At 44.8% G+C, this 18318-nt stretch overlaps 1 protein-coding gene across 14 annotated transcripts in view; it reads right to left on the bottom strand.

Moving 5' to 3' along the window:
* Positions 1-18318, bottom strand: part of DMD (dystrophin) — a 7596173-nt gene that overhangs the window by 5512482 nt on the left and 2065373 nt on the right. For all 14 annotated transcript variants that reach the window (XM_085622447.1, XM_085622454.1, XM_085622449.1 and 11 more), the window contains one exon: positions 16742-16892. In XM_085622447.1, coding sequence (XP_085478573.1) covers positions 16742-16892 — 151 coding nt within the window. The remainder of the gene's footprint in view (positions 1-16741; positions 16893-18318) is intronic.

Genomic DNA, 18318 nt, shown 5'->3' with positions numbered 1-18318 from the left:
TTGTCTAAGTGGCAAGGACAGACGATAACCCCTTTTTGGGACCTTTAGCTTGAAGTTTTGATAGGGCTTTTTTTTATTGGGGTGCAACCACAATCCTTGTCAGGGTGAAGCACTAGCCAACCCTATATTAACTGGTGCTCAATCTTCTGGTAGCTTGGCACAGAGCAGTAAGGCTTAACTTAGAGGCAATGTGTGAAGTATTTGTGCAATCAGTCACACAATAATAAAGTGGTAAACACCACACAAAAGGGTTCCCACACCAATTTTTGAAAAATAGTGGGATTTTTATTAAATAAAAAAAGACCAAAAATACAGAAATTAAATTAGAAGAACCGGAGATATACAATTTGAAAGATTTTAGTGAAAACAGTGCATAAAAGTACAAAGTGTCAACTGTGGATATCTGGCCATGCCAGACTGGGGCAAAGTCATAAGTTCAGACCAGCCACGATTGAGTACGGGCTGGCTACAGGGAGAAGTAGGCTTACTGAACAAAGTAATTTAAATCCTTGTTTGTGTGGCGTTAGAGATGCATGGCACAGCTGAAGCGATGCGTCTGTTCCAAGGTGCCACAAGGCTGCAATATAAGGTCCTGTGTTGTTCTTGAGGATCAAATAGATAAGGACTTGTGATGCGCAGTCGAGGAGATGAGTTGGTTCTGAGGAACTGTGCGGCCGAGATGCGGAGTCCAGCGTCATCATCGAGGCTGCTGTCGACGAGGGATGCGAGTGCCTACGGCGAGGGTGCTTCAAACAGCAGCAGTTCCAAAGAGGTTGAGGGCTGCAGCAGTGATCGGGGTCATTGCGATGGGTGAAATCCATGCAAAAGTGGTGGAGTCTCGGTTCAGCTCGGGGTTGCGCCTCGCAGCAGAGGAGATGCATCAGTTCCTCTGGATCCACAGAGGCTGGCAGAGCAACTTAAGCCCACTTCCAAGGGTCCACGACTGGGATGGCACCACATGGCTAGGTAGACTAACAGATGGCTGCAAGGTTGATGGAAGCATATTCTGTCCCAGAGACTTCAAATCAGGAGGCCAGCCAACTAGCCCTTGGAATCACTCTCGGGTTCTGGGTTCAAGAGATCCAGGTCCAGTCCTTCTCACCCAAGCAAGAGGACAGCAGGTCAGCACAGCAGAACAGAAGGTCCTTTAGAAAATCAGTCCAGCAGTGTGGCAATCCTTTTAGCAGCACAGCAGTCCTTCTTCCTGGCAGAATATCCACAGGTCTAGAAGTATACTGAAGAGTTTGTGTCTGAGGTCCAGTATTTATACCCAGTTGTGTCTTTGAAGAGTGGAGAAGCTTCTAAAGGCAGGCCTTTGAAGTGCATAAGTACTCTACCTTCCTGGCCCTGGCTCCAGACTAACCACAGGGGGTAGGCAGCCCTTTGTGTAGAGATAGGACACAGCCTATTCAAGGGTCAGTGGGGCTTTGCCAAAGTTCCCCTGCCATCCTGCCACTGATGGCCCATCCAGGCACACCTTATCTCTCTATTGTGTGTGTGTGTCAGTGTTAAAAAGCCCAAATGTCAACTACACTCAGTCATGTGAACCAGAGGCAGTCTGTAGGCAACAAATGACTAAGACATTTTCAACATTGTAATTTAAAATCTAACTACACCATAAGTTATGATTTTTTATTACAAATGTAAAGACACGAACTGGTCACCTGCTCCCAATCGGAAATGTATTAAATGTAAAAAGGTAATTTCAATGTTATCCTATGGGAAAGGTTGACCTTGCAGTAGTGAAAAATACATGTAAGACCTTTTGACTACCAGGACATGTAAACCTCTAAAGTACATATCCAGAGCTTATCATAGAGGGTGACATATGTAATAAAAAGGAAGGTTTGATCCTGGCAAAAGGTTTATTTTGTGAGGTTTTAATGGCAGTTTAAAACTGCACACACAGGCTGCAATGGCAGGTCTGAGACATGTTTAAAGTGCTATTTAAGTAGGTGGCACAATCAGTGTTGCAGGCCCACTAGTAGCATTTAAAGTGCCAGCCTTGGGCACAGGTTGAGCCACTTTACGAGGGACAATTAAATAAGATAGGCCAATTGGGTATAAACCAATTTCACCACACAAGCACTTTATTACTTGTTAGCAGTGGTAATTTGCGCAGAGTCCCAAGGCCAGAAAAAAATGAGGTCAACAAGCAGGAGATCTGAAGGAAAATACGTTAGAGGGAAATCCATGCCAAGGATGCCAGGTCTAACAGAGATACTTTAGAAAGATTCACAATTTGCATTTTTTTGGGTTATCATGAAATTCACACCTCATTGGCATTTCTCATAGTTGGTTGCCCTTGAATAAGAAGTACCCTCTCCGGAATTCTGTTTGTTGGATGATTCTGATAATGACGTCTTAGAGAAAGTTATATGCCTATGTTTTAGGAATCCTTATTATTCAGGAAGACCTCACTGTGCTTCTGGTCTTGAGTAAATGTCTTCCTACAAGTAAGCATACACTGTTTGAAAGTTGAACTTTTTCATATCTTTCTTTAGCTTGGTCAAGTGGCATCCCTCCCGAGCTTCATTGGGCCCCGGGGACACCATCTCCCAAGTCCCTTTTTATGACAACGAAGGAGTACTGTGTGCACCCCTCCCCGAGTCCTATTAGGCCTCGGGGACCTCATCCTCTAGGGCCTATTTTTCATGAAAGAGGAGGGGACCATTGTGCCCCCCCCCCCCCACTCTCAGCCTAATTAGTGCCTGGGGACCCGATTTGACCTGGGTCTTTTTTTAATTAAAAGGGGAGGGGTCACCTCCTGGAGGCTTTTCCGGCCCTAAGGACACCATCTCCTGGAACCCGCATCATTAAAGGTGGGTCTCTGGGGATACTACTGCTGCTCCCTGCGAGCAGGAGCAATATTTAGACCGGTTGCCCTGCCGGCATAAGTCCTGGCATGGAAACAGGTCAAAAGTCTGCTCCCAGCTGGCAAGAGAACTTTCAAAGCTCCCGCTGGCTGTGAGCAGACTTTGTGTGTGCTCCCATGTGGCAGGAGTTTTATAATGCTCTTTTCTAGCAGGAGTAAACACAGGTTTCTGTGCCCGCACCAGTGTGCCACAGTGGGCTCCTGGGGACATAGCTAGTGAGGGGTCTTTAGAGGTTCGGGGTGGGGGACCTCCACTTTTGGCATATTATGGCCCTGGGGTGGCGTCTGTGGAGCCTTCCATTGCTCAAGCAGATGGGCCCCAGTGTCCTCCCCTCCTTATTCAATGATTTCAGCCCTGGAGGTGGACTCTCCGGTTCCTGTAATGGCTCTGGGAAGGTGGCTGCACTTTCCCCCTTCCAATATACATATTTTCTGCTCTAGGGGTAGGCTCAATAGGGCCTCTGATTGCTCAAGAAGGGGGGCCTTCATCACCCCTCCCTATATATAGGAAATTTGGTCCTGGAGGTGAGCTCCCAGGGGCCTGTAAAGGCTACTGGAGAGGGGCAGCACATCCCCTCCCTTTATTAAAATCAAGCGTTCCCAGGCACATTATCTTTTATGATCCAGCAGGAGTCCAGAAGATATGCAGCAAATTTTGCCTATCTTATTTTTGGGTCCCTGTGGTTGGGGGGCTCCCTCTGGGGACCCCCCCCCCCCAAGGAGCCTAGGGGTTCAGGGTATCCCTACCCTAAAGCCTTAAAATTGTGTTTGAGAAATGATCAGGACAACAGACTAAAGACTTTTGTCTTATGTTGCTGGCAGCCAACCAGAGCACTTGCACCCACAGAAGTCTGAGTCATGTGGGACTGATTTGGTCCAAGGTAAAAAAAAAGAAAGCTCCCTGCGTCAATCAGAACGCTTCATTTTGAAACTGGCACTACCATGAGAGTCTCTCGTGGCCTCAAGTATCCTGATATGGAACTATATGTACCATCGTTTTCCAAAAACTACTGAACAGATTTACATCAAATCACAAAAAGCACAATATGCGGACCAAAGTCTATCTTCCTCCAAATTTGCTGTAATTTCATTCTGCAGTATATGCTGTAGCCTTGTGTAGGAAAGTAGGATCTGCTTCTTATGGTTACCCCCACATTTTCCTTGATGTGATGCTGTTTTTGACTAGTCTGACTAGAATCCTGCTTATCAGGACCCCATTCTATCTGCTTTCTTCCTAAAGTGTTATGTTATGCACTTAGGTACACTCCAGATTGGATACGGGGGTACCCTTATCAGTCCCTATTATATGGTATACATGTACCCAGGGCATAGGTACCCCAGAGGCCTTCCATGAGCTGAAGCATGTACTATGCCACCCATGAGAGGCCATACAAAATGGATCTACAGGCCTGCAATTGCAGCCTGTGTAGGTTGGTGCATGCACCACTTAAGAAATAGATTTACTATATCTAAGGGTCACTACACTTAAAACCTATAAGTCGCCCCTATAGCAGGCCTTGACAACCCTGAAGGCAGGGTGCATGGTTCTAAGTGAGAGGGTGCCACTGCATGAGCAGGGCACCCCTGCAGCCTACAGAGTCCATTCTTCCGGATTGTTAGTGCTGCAGCCATTTACGACATATAGAGTGGCATTACGCGACCGCGTAATGACCAACTCTAAAACGGCTGAAAGTAACCCTATTGTGTTTGGTATCAAACATTGTGGAATCATACCCCCACACCGGTAACCGGTTTGGGAGGCATGATTCCACCCCTCTGAAACGAGCTTTGTGAGGTCCCCGGAACCAGCCTTCTAGTCCCGGGCAGCCCAAAAGGGTTGCTGCCGACCAGAGACACATTTCTGCCGCCCTGCTGCTGAGCCAAGCGCGAGCAGGGGAAGGCAAAACAATAGGCATCCTTTCACAGGGAGGTGTGACCTCCTCCCAGACAGGATTTAGTGTATTAAGCCTGGGTGGGTGCGCTTGCCAGCGACCGAAAGTCTGCATGAGGGGCACATTTGGTGTCCCTGTGCATAGTCCAGTTCAAAGCAGTCTGGGAGCCGTTGGCTCCTGCTCTGGTACAAAACTGGACAAAGGACATGGGAGTAACCACCCCACTGTCCAGACACTCCCCTGAATGGTCCTCTGAATCTGTCCAACCCTTTCCAATGGGTACGAAAGGGCTTACCTGGCTCTAGGACCGTAGATGATTCAACATGGACAAGATTCTGAACCATAAACCACTGAACTCCGACCATCTGAGCACTCTGGACTTCGCTGGACGTTTGGGCCTGACTTCGTCTCCCTCTCAGTCTGAAGCATTGTCTGTGCCCATGCACCATACAGACTCTGAGCAGGACCTGTGGAGCATCAAGGACAACTGAAGATATCTCCCTTGGAGTGAAGGAGTCACTCTCCTGCAATCACAGGCACCGCACACCAATTGACCGGTCTGCTGCTCCTGAGCTCCTCCGGACTCCAAAGGCTTTAGCAACAAAAGAGGTAGGTTTCCAAGTCCATCTAGGTCTGAGCTGCCGTCTTACTAAGTTTAAGGTCAGAATCCCTCCTGGGGGCTGCAATACCTGTACCCCTGTGCACCGCATACTTTTGCAAGTGCATATGCTTGTTGGCATTTTCAAACCAAGTGCACTGGGCACCGAGTATCCCCAACCTCAGGCACTATTTCCTACAAAGAACTCCGGCCTCCTTGCACCGAATGCTCTGTGGGCTGCTGCTTTGTGAAACTGCTTGAGTACACCTTGCAACTCCTGTGCCTCCCGTCTGTGGGTCCTCTTGAGGGTCAACACTGCTTTTCTTTAGCTCCCCTGGTTGTTCCAGGCCTGCCCTGACTCCCCTGTGTTTTGTGAGTCTCATGGGCCTTGCTGGTCCAAACCGTAACCTTTCTTGACCTTCTTTGTGGGTTGCTGCTGCCAAGGCTTGTTGGTGCTCCAGCCGGACACCAATCCCTCAGCACTCAACATCCTTTGTGGGACAGCTTCTGTCTGGCTCGTGGTTGTCCTCAATGTCTCCTGGTCCCCGTGGCTGCAGAGTCAAGTACCCCCCTCAACGCACCTGAAGCACCCGACATCGGTGGGCATTCGTCTACCCAGCCCCTGGTCACTCCTGAGTGACCCAGACTCTGTTCCCTCTGCTTTCAGGTACTCTTCAAAAAGAATCCATCTTTGTATTCCGACGGAAACTTTTCTTCTTTCCAGCAGTGGCTCATCTTTGAAGTCTTCCATAGAGTTTCACGGTGTTTTCCGACACCTCTTCAGACCTATGCACCTGGCTCCCCTGGGATAGGCAACTCTGGTACTGTGGTATCCATGGGTGGGGTGGCTCCTCAACCTCCTAACTTCCACAGGGTTTCTTTGAAGTCGGCACATGCGGTCGTGTTCCCACACTACGCCCGCACCTGTGGGGTCCCTACTTTCTCACCTTGGGTGGTTCCTTGGAGTCTCAGCGATTCTACATCCTCTTGACACTGTCTTGACTCGAGTCGTGGTTCTTATACCACTAGTTTAGTATATGGTTTGGTCTCCCCCTGGAGCCCACTATGTATAAGTGCTATTTACTATTCTTTCGGTGCTACAGTATTGTGGGCTTTCTGATTATCTGCATGTAGCAGATAATTGATTGTACTTAGAGTGTGTTATATTAATAAATAAAAAATGTTTATATGTACTGTGTGGTTCTCCTTTCATTTAAATAATACTATATGTTTGCAATCTGGTAAAACAAGCTGCTAAACATTCCTTCAAGACTAAGCCTGAAGGCTGCTCTCCACAGCTACCACTTGGATAGCTTTCTAAGGTTATCTTTGACCTCTTAAATCACCATAGGGTTGTTTGGACTGATAAAAGGTGCCCACTTTAATTATTGGACAGCATATACCAGGCCAACTTCTCACACCTTGTCTAAAGAAGTCTATGGAAAATGCATGAGGATTTGGTGGGGAACAACCTTTACAACGCAACTTTTACAACGCACTACCTTTACAACGCATTTTTTACAACGCATAATCCATTACAACGCATGACATTACAACGCATGACACTACAACGCATTTTTAAAAACTACCTTTACAACGCATTCCATTACAACGCATACTACCATTACAACGCATACCATTACAACGCATAATATTACACTACACTATCCAACACTTACCCTACTGTTGCACCCCCTGGAGTTAGAATAGTAATTTTTACCCCTATACTATCCAACACTTACCCTACTGATGCACCCCCTGGAGTTAGAATAGTAATTTTTACCCCTATACTATCCAACACTTACCCTACTGTTGCACCCCCTGGAGTTAGAATAGTAATTTTTACCCCTACACTGTCCAACACTTACCCTACTGTTGCACCCCCTGGAGTTAGAATAGTAATTTTTACCCCTATACTATCCAACACTTACCCTACTGTTGCACCCCCTGGAGTTAGAATAGTAATTTTTACCCCTATACTATCCAACACTTACCCTACTGTTGCACCCCCTGGAGTTAGAATAGTAATTTTTACCCCTATACCATCCAACACTTACCCTACTGATGCACCCCCTGGAGTTAGAATAGTAATTTTTACCCCTATACTATCCAACACTTACCCTACTGTTGCACCCCCTGGAGTTAGAATAGTAATTTTTACCCCTATACTATCCAACACTTACCCTACTGTTGCACCCCCTGGAGTTAGAATAGTAATTTTTACCCCTATACTATCCAACACTTACCCTACTGTTGCACCCCCTGGAGTTAGAATAGTAATTTTTACCCCTATACTATCCAACACTTACCCTACTGTTGCACCCCCTGGAGTTAGAATAGTAATTTTTACCCCTATACTATCTAATACTTACCTTAAATGTAATTTAATATAATGCGTTGTAATGGTATGCGTTGTAAAGGTAGTATGCGTTGTAATGGCAATGCGTTGTAAAGGTATTTTTTAAAAATGCGTTGTAGTGTCATGCGTTGTAATGTCATGCGTTGTAATGGATTATGCGTTGTAAAAAATGCGTTGTAAGTGCATGCGTTGTAAAAGTGTGCGTTGTAACGTCATACATCCGGATTTGGTGTTTTAGGATCCCCCTTTTTTTTCGGCCCTCTCTTGACATATCACTGGAAACTTTCCATGCACAAATTAGTCATAAAGTATCACCTTTTAGAAAGTTTTGGGGAGATTTGTCAAACAGGGGTAAAGGTAAATAACAACAAAAAAAATGGGGAGACGCTAGAGGGCGCGCAAGCAAGATGGGCGCACCTGTGTGAGGCTCTGGTGGCCCGGATTATATAATCCGACATTATCCTGCTCCCAACCTATGATTACCTGAGACAAAACAACTGAGTTGACGCCAGAGACTACCCAGCTGCGGCTAAAGGGGTAATTTGCCTTATTGAGCCACTGGAAATTGAAGATTGCGCGGGCTTCCTGCTGTGCCCCGCCGCGGCAAGGGATCCGGGCCTGAGTCGGCCGTGCAGCATTGTTAATTGCTGCAGCACAGAGAATGACACCCTGCAATGTGAGGGGACTGCAGAGTGAGGAGAGGCGGGAGCCCCACCACGCAGAATCGAAGTGAGAAAGGTGGGCCGAGGCGGGCCCCTGCCTCCTGCGGCAGGAAACATAGCTAGTGCTCAGCTAGCCCCAATAACATCAACAGGCCTCTGCATGCAGGTACGCCCGCAAGGACTGCGAGGGGGCAGCGAGCGCTGCGGAGCCCAGCTGCAGCGGCCGGCAGCAGGGGAGTCATGGGCCGCGGAGCAACTTAGGCTCCTCTACAATGAAATAAAAGGAAAATAGTGGAGACTGTCCGCGGCCTACCGTGCTCCTGGAGTCCATTCTCTAGACTTGTACCGGCCCACCACCAGGCGATAGACAGGCAGTGCCGTGATTAGCTGCCACACATACAGAAAAAACAACAAAAAAAGCAAAGGCGGACAAAGATCCCACCCTGCTCGGCGCAGCGAACCGGCGGCCAAGTCATTGCAGACCACACAGAGAGAGGCGAGTCGCGATAGGCCCCCAGATCTTTGGATCGGCAGCTGGAACAGGGTTGCTGCCTACCACCCACCACAGCTACAGCAGGCTACAGGTGCGCCTGCAGGGGGACAGAAGAGAGTGACAACGAGTGCTGTTGTGCCCTGGTATAATCGGGAGAGACAGGGATGCGCGGCGGGAAGAGTCGGCAGGAATCATTCGCGGCCTATGAACAGCCTGCGGCCTAAGAAAAGTCTGTGGCCTACGAGCGGCATTTAGGGGGCCCACACTTCGGCATATATGTGGTTTGGTTGACATGGGGGTACCTGATGCCCTACAACCTTGTTCCACGCGCCATTGAGGAGTGAGTGCACTCTCGAGGTTCGGAGGGGAACCTCGTAACTCTAAGCTGGTCAGAGGGAGACGCTACAAAAGACACTGCCCAAATCAACCTGTGTGCTGGGGAGAAAAGAGGGCCTGAAGACGGAGTTTCCCCCTCACCAGACTGATTACTGAGAGGGCTGAGGCCCCTATGACACATTGCCTGAATTTTTCTATAAAGACAAAAAGAGAAGAACCTGGACAGCACCGGACCCGTACTATAGAACAGCGGAGAGACTCCCATGCCAATATATCTGTAGGGCCCACCAACGCATCAGTGATAGACAGCACGATTGCCCACGCGAAGGACGGCTTGTGACTCCAAGCCAAACACTATGGGTAGGACGGAAACCAAACAGGCCAAACTACCCTTTGAGCCCCGAAAGACGCCACAAACCCAGGGGGACCTAGAGAAAGCGCTAACAGACAAGAAAGGTGAAGCCATGCAACCTGCAGAAGAGAACTTAAAAGCCTTACTAGTAACTATGAAACACAGCCTTACATCTATTGAGTCCAAGATGGACACTATAGGCAATCTTATTGATCTTATGGTCCAAAAACTGGAGAAGAACGAGGCACGCATAGGAGAAGCAGAACTGCGAATTTCAGACCTAGAGGACACTGCGACTGCCAAGGAAAACCAGTTGTCTCAAATGGACAGGCTGCTATAGGTCATAGCGGCCAAGAATGAGGACCTTGAAGCGCGCTCAAGGGGCAGCAATATTCACGTCCTGGGAGTGCCCGAAAGCGCCAACACAGGCAGAATAGGACTATATTAAAAAGCTCCTCGGCAGTCTCTTTGGCACAGACGCTTTCTCGCCCTAGTTGGCGGTGGAAAGGGCGCATCACTCACTGTGCCCCAGACCCCACCCAGGTCAATAAATCGCTAGACTGCTCAATTATAGAGACTTCGACACGGCACTACGGCTGGCAAGAGTGAAAGAACAGTTGACGTTTGAGGGGCACACAGTTGTACTGTACCCGGACTTTATGATCGCTGTCCAAGAGGCCTGAAAGAAATTTGCACTGGTCAAGTGGAAGTAGATGCAAGCGCACAATGACTATGAGATGATGTATCCTACTATCCTGCTCATTTCCGGATCACCCATCAAGGGAAACAGCAGTTCTACACCAAACCGCAGCAAGTGGAGGACTACCTTAAGAAACTGAAGAAGTAGAAACCAAACCCAGAGGCCACCGACACAGAGACCAGATTCTCTTCGCATCTGTCCGATAATGATTAAGTACATATATACGGACTGGCCGTGAGTACTACGCAACAACGGTTGTACAATGGGGACTTTACATACATTGATTGGGTATAACTATGTTAACATTTATGCAGAAACTCATAATAACTGATTGACTCAAGTAACTCTCAAAGTGTTTAAGCTGGAGAATTGGTAAGCATGTATATTCAAATCCCCAGGCACCCCGCTCCTGCCCTTTCCCGAACCTTGGGGGAGGTGGGGGCGGGTGGACGTGCCCTCTGACGCTATCCCACAGGGAGAGCCCCCGAATATCATAGTTCCCCCCTCTTTCTTTATGGAAACAAATCTCATTTGAGAGAACCCGGGGAAAAGCCATTACTGTTCTTTACTGTAAGTTAGACTTTATCAGAGTACATGGGTGGGTATAGGATTCACGACGAGTTTGGGTTGTCGATGTGGGTGGTGGGAGGCTCAATGGAATGTTTGAGTATAAGTTTATTGCATGTTAATACTATACCTGCAAAAGACTTTCCAATCTGCACACCGTATCCACAAAAGTGCACATTACGGGACACTAGCCAAATAGCTCAGTCTAGGAGGAGAGATAAACCTGGCACACATGGAGCACCGGGGACGAATACAACGACAAACTGGCCAAATGACGAACACGGTAGAACCCTTGTTATATGCTTCCTTACCGGGAACATTAGGAGGTTGGGAAACCCACACAAATGCAGGCAAATATTAGCATACTTAGACAGCCATTTTATACAAGTGGCGATGCTGCAGGAAACCCACCTTGATCCTCAGCACCCGCAGAAATTTGCTGCTAAATGGGCAGGGTACAGCTGCTTTGCATCCTACTCTACTTACTCCAGAGGCACTGCGATTTTGGTTAACAAAAACGCTCCATACATTCCCGCAAGCACGATCTCAGATCCGCAGGGCCATTTTAGCCTGACGTGGGGAACGCTAGACACCCATTCAGTTACGCTGGTCAGCTGCTACAGGCCCAACACTGATGACCTGACTTCTTTCACCACTTTATTGGGAAAATAACGGACATATGATTCACACATGTTTTATGGGGGGGGAGATTTTAACACTACACTCAACCCGAAGCTAGACTGATCACGACCGCAACCTTATCACTACACTCGTACCCAGCATCAGGTATGCAATATAATGACAGAACATGGCCTGCTAGATGCGTGGTGGCATATATACCCAAAGAGGTACAAGCTGCACGGCAGCACATGAGTCGTGGTCGAGACTGGACTATTGGGTAATCACTAGAGGACTTAGCACCTGGCTGACCATGGTGGAACATTTAGCACGCACCTACTGAGACCACTCCCCGGTGGTCATTTGCCTTTCACCACCGGTAAAACACTCTCCCTACATGAAGTAGTCACTAGAGACAGCTCAGAACTAGTTTGGGCAAACTATGGGAAAGCATCACAGAATCGGTGACAAGATGGGTGAATCTCCCTGATGAAGATGGTGGTTCTGCCTAAGCTGTTGAATTTGTTTGCTCATATTCCACATGCACCGGGACCAACATTCTTCAAAACATTAAAACCACAGATGATACGTCTTGCCTGGGGAGGAAAACAACCCAGGCTGAAGTGGGAGATCCTGACCCTGCCTTTCGCGCAGGGGGGATTCAAGGTCCCTGATTTTGAACTATACTATCTCAGTGCACAGGCACACTATGTAACCCATAGGTTCAACCCCCCCGCCCTTCATGCTGCATTTGGCGGTGGAGCAGCATTATATGCAACCAACGCCTCTGTCTGTATTCATAGCCACGCAAGCTAAAATGAGAGCGGTATGATCTACCACTGTGGCTGCATGGAAAAAGATTGCGCAAAGATTAGACATAGAGATGCTTTCCTCACCTCTACTCCCGGTGGTTGGGCACCCAGACCTGGAGGTCACCTTTGAGACGCAATGCTGTCAGCTCCTTGAGAGAGTTGGAATCACGAAATGGGGAGACCTATATATGGGAGGGACATTTCACACCAGAGAGCACATTTTTACAGACACAGACCCTGGAGTGATGAATCTCTTCATGTACATCAGACTGAGGCAGAGCATGAGGTCTGCCACTCCAGACTTCCCAGCAGAGCCCCGTACAGTGACCCCACAGAACACAAGCCATACTCACGCAGTATCTTTAATTTACCATGCTACGCAGACGGCAATGCCGACACATGCAGAGACTGCTAGGGAGAAATGGGAGCAGGAACCCCTAGAGGAAGAGAAATGTGCCTATTGCTGCCAACAGACAAGTAAACTGTAAGGCAGCAGCGGGTCGTGAATTATACATTTAAAAAACCTTCAGAGACAATATTACACCCCATCAAACTCTTCAAGTTTAAATTAAGAAATAGCGACGCCTGCGATAGATGTGGACGGGAAGCAGCAGGTTTCCTGCACCCGGCCTGGAAATGTACGGAAGTTCAGCTCTTCTGGGGATAAGTCTTCGAGCCGGTTGGCCAGATGACTTCTACAACACTAACACACACACCCGTAGTGGCGCTTTTAGGCTACACGGCAGACATACCCACAGCGTATCAGAGATATGTGGCACTTGGGCTACACTTGGCTAAGCAGAGGGTGGCATGTTGATGGGGCAGAGGACGAGCACCTAAATTTAAGGAATGGGTCCGTGATCTCCTTTTCTGGCAGGAACAGATGCTAATATATGCAGAACTACTCCCTGCGTCCTCTAGGCCTAGAGAAATCTGAGACCCTTTGCGCACATATCTACTTACAAACTCGGAGACGCTGGAAGAGTGGGAAGCCCCATCCCCCAGATTTAGCAGCAACAAATATCTGTATAGCGACCTTCAGAAGCCTGTAATGCAACAACCATTGTATAGGAAGTAAGAGAGGCTAAAGTACATAACGTGAATGACTGCTAGTTGGTCAGTATAGTAATGATTACATAAGTGTGCACGTGCAAGATTGGAAAAAAAACATAATGTATCCTCAATTTTGGAATTGATACTGGGATATTACGAATGCATTTATACTCATTGGTTATTGCATGTTTTTTTTTCCCTTTCGTTTCTTAAAAAAGCCAATAAAAAATTAACACAAAAATGCTTTTCTTATGGAATAGCAGACCTAATTAGAACTACCCAGTGACGTTCGCCACTAGATAATATGTACAGAGAAGGAGAGAAATAAGTTATTCAAATTAATAGACTAATCAAAGAACAAAAACATATTTCCACTACAACGTTTAGGCTGATGCCTTTCTCAGGTAGTACAAGTGTGTTTGCTCAGTGGCTGCACAGCTGACAATGCTGGATTTAAAAAAAGCATCATAAGGGAAGATTCCATTTGGAATGTAGAATCAATGCAGTCCTGAGATCTCTTGAGGTATTCTGTAATCAGGTGACATTGTCTGTGATTTTCAGACAATCTATATGCAATGATTTTAAACGGTACATCCAGAAGTTTTCTCTGGAATACAGTAGTTCTTCATTTAAGACATATTCCACAGGCAAAATCTTCAACTCTAATAGCAAATGGTCCACAAGGTTAAAATGATTGGCTACCGCTGGTCAAGTTCCTTATTAATTATTGCTAATTTGTGGAAGGAATTCACATCTGAGGCACCTATTAGAATCAGAGTAATGAACCCCTGGATTTATTGCAGCTTGCTTGAGTTCAGCTCTCACAATAAGAGATCATAAATTGGGAGCTCTGCTTTAAGCAATAACTGGTGCTTTTGGAAAAAAGTTTTTCAATTTATCACAAGTGGATAATAAGGGAATGTTTTTTGCTTTATGTTTCTGTAGTTGGGAGCTGATGGGTGAAAGTCAACCACAAATGGGATTCTGTCACTTGTGTTTCTGCTGTTGGTATTCCAAATAACTGCTTCCCTGGGCAACTGCAAAGACTTGTCAATGTGTTGCTTTATGATATGTAGAGAATAGCCCCTCATTTCAAATAATCTAGCAAGCTCCTGTAAGTGTTCTTTACAAGAGTGCTCATTGCTGCAGATGCATCTTATTTTAAGTGTTTGGCTTTAAATGAATCTGAGTTTGGTGTGGCGTGGGTGACACGAAGTCCAGTTTAAATAAAAATGAAGTACTGTTGGTGTGTGTTACAGATGTTATAAATCTTTGTTCATAAATGGTGAGTAGCACATCCAGAAAAAGGAGATAATGCTTCTGCTTAGTTTTTCTGCTGGTAAATGTAATGGTAGGATGGATACTCTTCATATAAGCTGCATATTCTTCCAGTTTTCTACTTTCTGCATTCCATATTATGAATAGTCATCAATGTATCTTAGCCAAGCAAGTGGTTTGATGCTAGAAGTAGCAAGTATATAGTCCTCCAGTTTGCCCAGGAAAATATTTGCACAGGATGGAGCCATCCAAGTGCTCATTAAACTCACTAATCTTCTGGCTACATTTGATCCTACATTGTTATATAGTAACATTCCACATGAGAATGGTCTTATGGCATTATCTGAAGCTCTTAATAAATGAAAAGTGAGAAAGCCACCAACCAACATACTTACCAAGTTTGCAAGAGTGATCCTTAAATCCAACACTTTTACTTTCAATGGTAAACACTATCTGCAGATACAGGGTAGTTATAGTTATGGCCAGCTTTTCCATAGTCAAGGCGTTTTTTGGTTTGCTCATAACTTGGGCAACATTTGACAAAACTTCAAGAAACATTACAAAAAAAGCAAATTCACCTTAGCTCCTTCCTGTAAAGTTTTGGGGGGATTCATCAAGTGGTGCCTGCATAAAAATGTGAGGTCCCAAAAGCAAAGTTCCCCATGCCTTTTTCATAGATTTTTTTAAGAAGCACTACTGTAAAAACTGATGAACAGAATTACACCAAATTTGTCGGGAAGCTAGATCTTGGTCCACATATTATGCTTGTTGTGGTTTGGTGTAAATCATTTTTGATAAATTAACGTTAAACAATGTTTGTATATCTGGACGGTTGGATCCGAGGGACTGTTGCTAAAGTCCCTTGAAGCAAACTTAAAAAATGGATAAATAGATTGTTAGAGTGACAGAGGGGAGTAGCTGGAAAATGGGTAATACTTATGACTAAATAGGAGGGGATTAGGGAGAAATGAGGATGGATTTAGAGTAGGGGTTCACCCACCCACAAATGAGTAAGCCTGTTGCTTTTTATAAACTACACTTCTAAAGGTACCACAGCCAAAAAGACTTAAAACATTAGTAAATTACTCCAGCTGAGAGCTGCAGTAAATTCAGCACCACATATGGTCAACCACTGGTACTGCAACACACAGTTTTTATTGTAGCTAAGGGCTCACAATAAAACTATTTAGGGAATAATCTTAAATTAAATTATTATTTTTAAAAAAAACGTTATTTAATAACTAAATACTTTATCCACCTTTTTAGAGTTTAAAAATGAATACAACCTCAGATGGCATTAACTTTTAATTAATTCAAAACAACACTTTTAATGATTATTAATGGCTAGAAATATTTTTTGATTTTAGCTGGGATTTTTTAATGTTAAACTTCAGCAAAATATTTTGATTTAGCAATATATATGTTATATATATATGCATAATTCTTTTTATTTTATTTTTTTCTATGGGAGGCTGTCGCAGTCTGAGTGGTTGGCCATGTGTGATGTTGGACTTACTACTGTTTCTTTTTGGCAGTAGTAGCTTACAATAGTAAGTTAGACTCCACTCCCTGTTTCAGGTGTTGGAGACCACTAAGTTAGTGCTTTTGAGTAGCTTTACACTCAAAGTTTGTGAATAACCCAATTTTGTAAAGTTAATCAGAAGTGTAATTGTAAACCCACACATGTAAATTACCTACAAGAGTAAGTTACCATTTGAACAGTCAAACTAAAACTATCTTGGAATTATTTATAATAAATTCAGCGTTCGGGATAGACAAGAGCCTTATATTAAACATACATTGCAATAGTGTAATGATATTTTGAGGAACATAAGAGAGGAAGAGGGCATTACATTCTTAGAGGTTTGCACGTATTAGTAGACCTACTGATATCTGTGGCATCGTCAGTTGGAGAAATTGTACTATTTAGATGTTTAACTTGCATAGAAATGTATGGCGTTTTCATATTGAATCTGATACCCAGTGCCATGCTTAAAACTGTGGTTGCTATGAATTATCTTTTAATGTGATCATTTATTACTATAATATCTATAATAATCAAATTACATAAGAAAAACATGAATAACGGCCTTTCGTGTCTCACAAAAGTGCAAAAGCAAACAAATGGGCATGATTGATATGATACCTTGTGCTCTTCTACTTGTCGCTTAATATTCTCCAGATCAGGACCTAGTGGTTCCGCTTCCATTCGATGTGTTCTTTCCTCAGTTTTTGACAGCCAGTCGCTCAGCTCTTTTAATTGCTGGTTCTGCAAATCCATTAGCCGTTTGTGCAAGCTGAAAACAAGCACATTTACTGGTTAACAATTGTTTTTTTCATAGTTGTAGCTTGTATACATTGAACGCTGCTTCTGTTACATAATATAATAAAGAGTTTAATAATGACCTGGCCCTGTTTATTGATCCGCACTCTTAAACAGAGGCCAACTCTAGCAATAGTCAAAAAGATGGCATTAGGCTTAAATCTATGGGGAAACCCTTTAATTTAAGACTTGAACATTTTAAAATGGAATACACCCCCCCCCCCCCAAATGATTGTGCACTGTGGCAAAGGTAATTACAGCAGTGCTCAAGGGCAAGATGACAAATGTTTAAGCAGAACACTTTCAAGGTAAAGAAAGTCACAGTCGTAGTTCTTACATTTTTATTGTCTTCAAAATCAGTGGATAATCTAAAGGATGTATCACATGCAAAAGAGAAGCACATCTACCAATGTATTCATCAGGTTGATGTTCGATGCCTGCTTGCTGTTGGCGACATGGAAAGGCAGCTGTGCAGCTGGTACGGCGTGACAGGTAATCGAAGGCAGCCATGGCAAAAAATGCTTGAACCAGCCCCACTCCCTCCCACCCTCTCTCTCCTTCCATCCATCCATTCTCTATCCCTCTTCTCTGCTCTCTCTTTCATGTCTGATCTCGCCCTATTTTTCTCTCTCTCTCCCCTCTGGTTTCCACTGTGCATGGTGCAAATAACCATGACTGAGAGGTCTAGTATAAGTTTGAATACTGAAATTGAGTGTTATCCCGATGAAAGAATTGTCCAGGGATGGATCTGCATATGGAATCATTTGATAATCTTGAATTAATGCAATTCGAGTTTATAGAGGTTACTTATGAAAGGGGGGCAACTTGCATATGGATATCAGTGGTAAAGTCACCCCCCTCCCCCCCACAACAGCAAAGGCCAATATATCATCCCGGCACTTAATGGAATTGATCTGCTGTTGAACTACAGAATTACATTTTTTAAAACGGTGTAAATTTGTGTTTCTGAAATTGGTTCACTATGACATTTTCTGAAAATCTTTGTCAAGTCCTATACATTTGGGACCTATACATAAATGTTGTTCTCAATAAATCAATATTGTTATTTTTTATTCTGCAAACATATCTGCCTTCATCATAGTGTCAATATTATTTCAAAGCACAATGGTCCCTATGTTAACAATAGCATTGTGGGATAAATAAATGTGATATATTGAGATAACATTTTAAATAAAAATTAGAATAGACAAAACCTATATAGAATTTAAGTAGGGTGAAAAAACTTTGTTTAGCACTTAAACAATTATGATGTTTATGTGCAATGTAGAGATATATATGCATCACAAGTCAAAGGTGCAGATGCGGTCCACAATTCACAAATAAACAACAAATAAATAACATATCAGTGGACCCATATTCAATTTTGACTGCGTTTTGAT

This window comes from Triturus cristatus, chromosome 8, assembly GCF_964204655.1.
Source record: "Triturus cristatus chromosome 8, aTriCri1.1, whole genome shotgun sequence".
NCBI lineage: Eukaryota > Metazoa > Chordata > Amphibia > Caudata > Salamandridae > Triturus > Triturus cristatus.
This window is presented reverse-complemented; position numbering and strand designations above follow the sequence as displayed.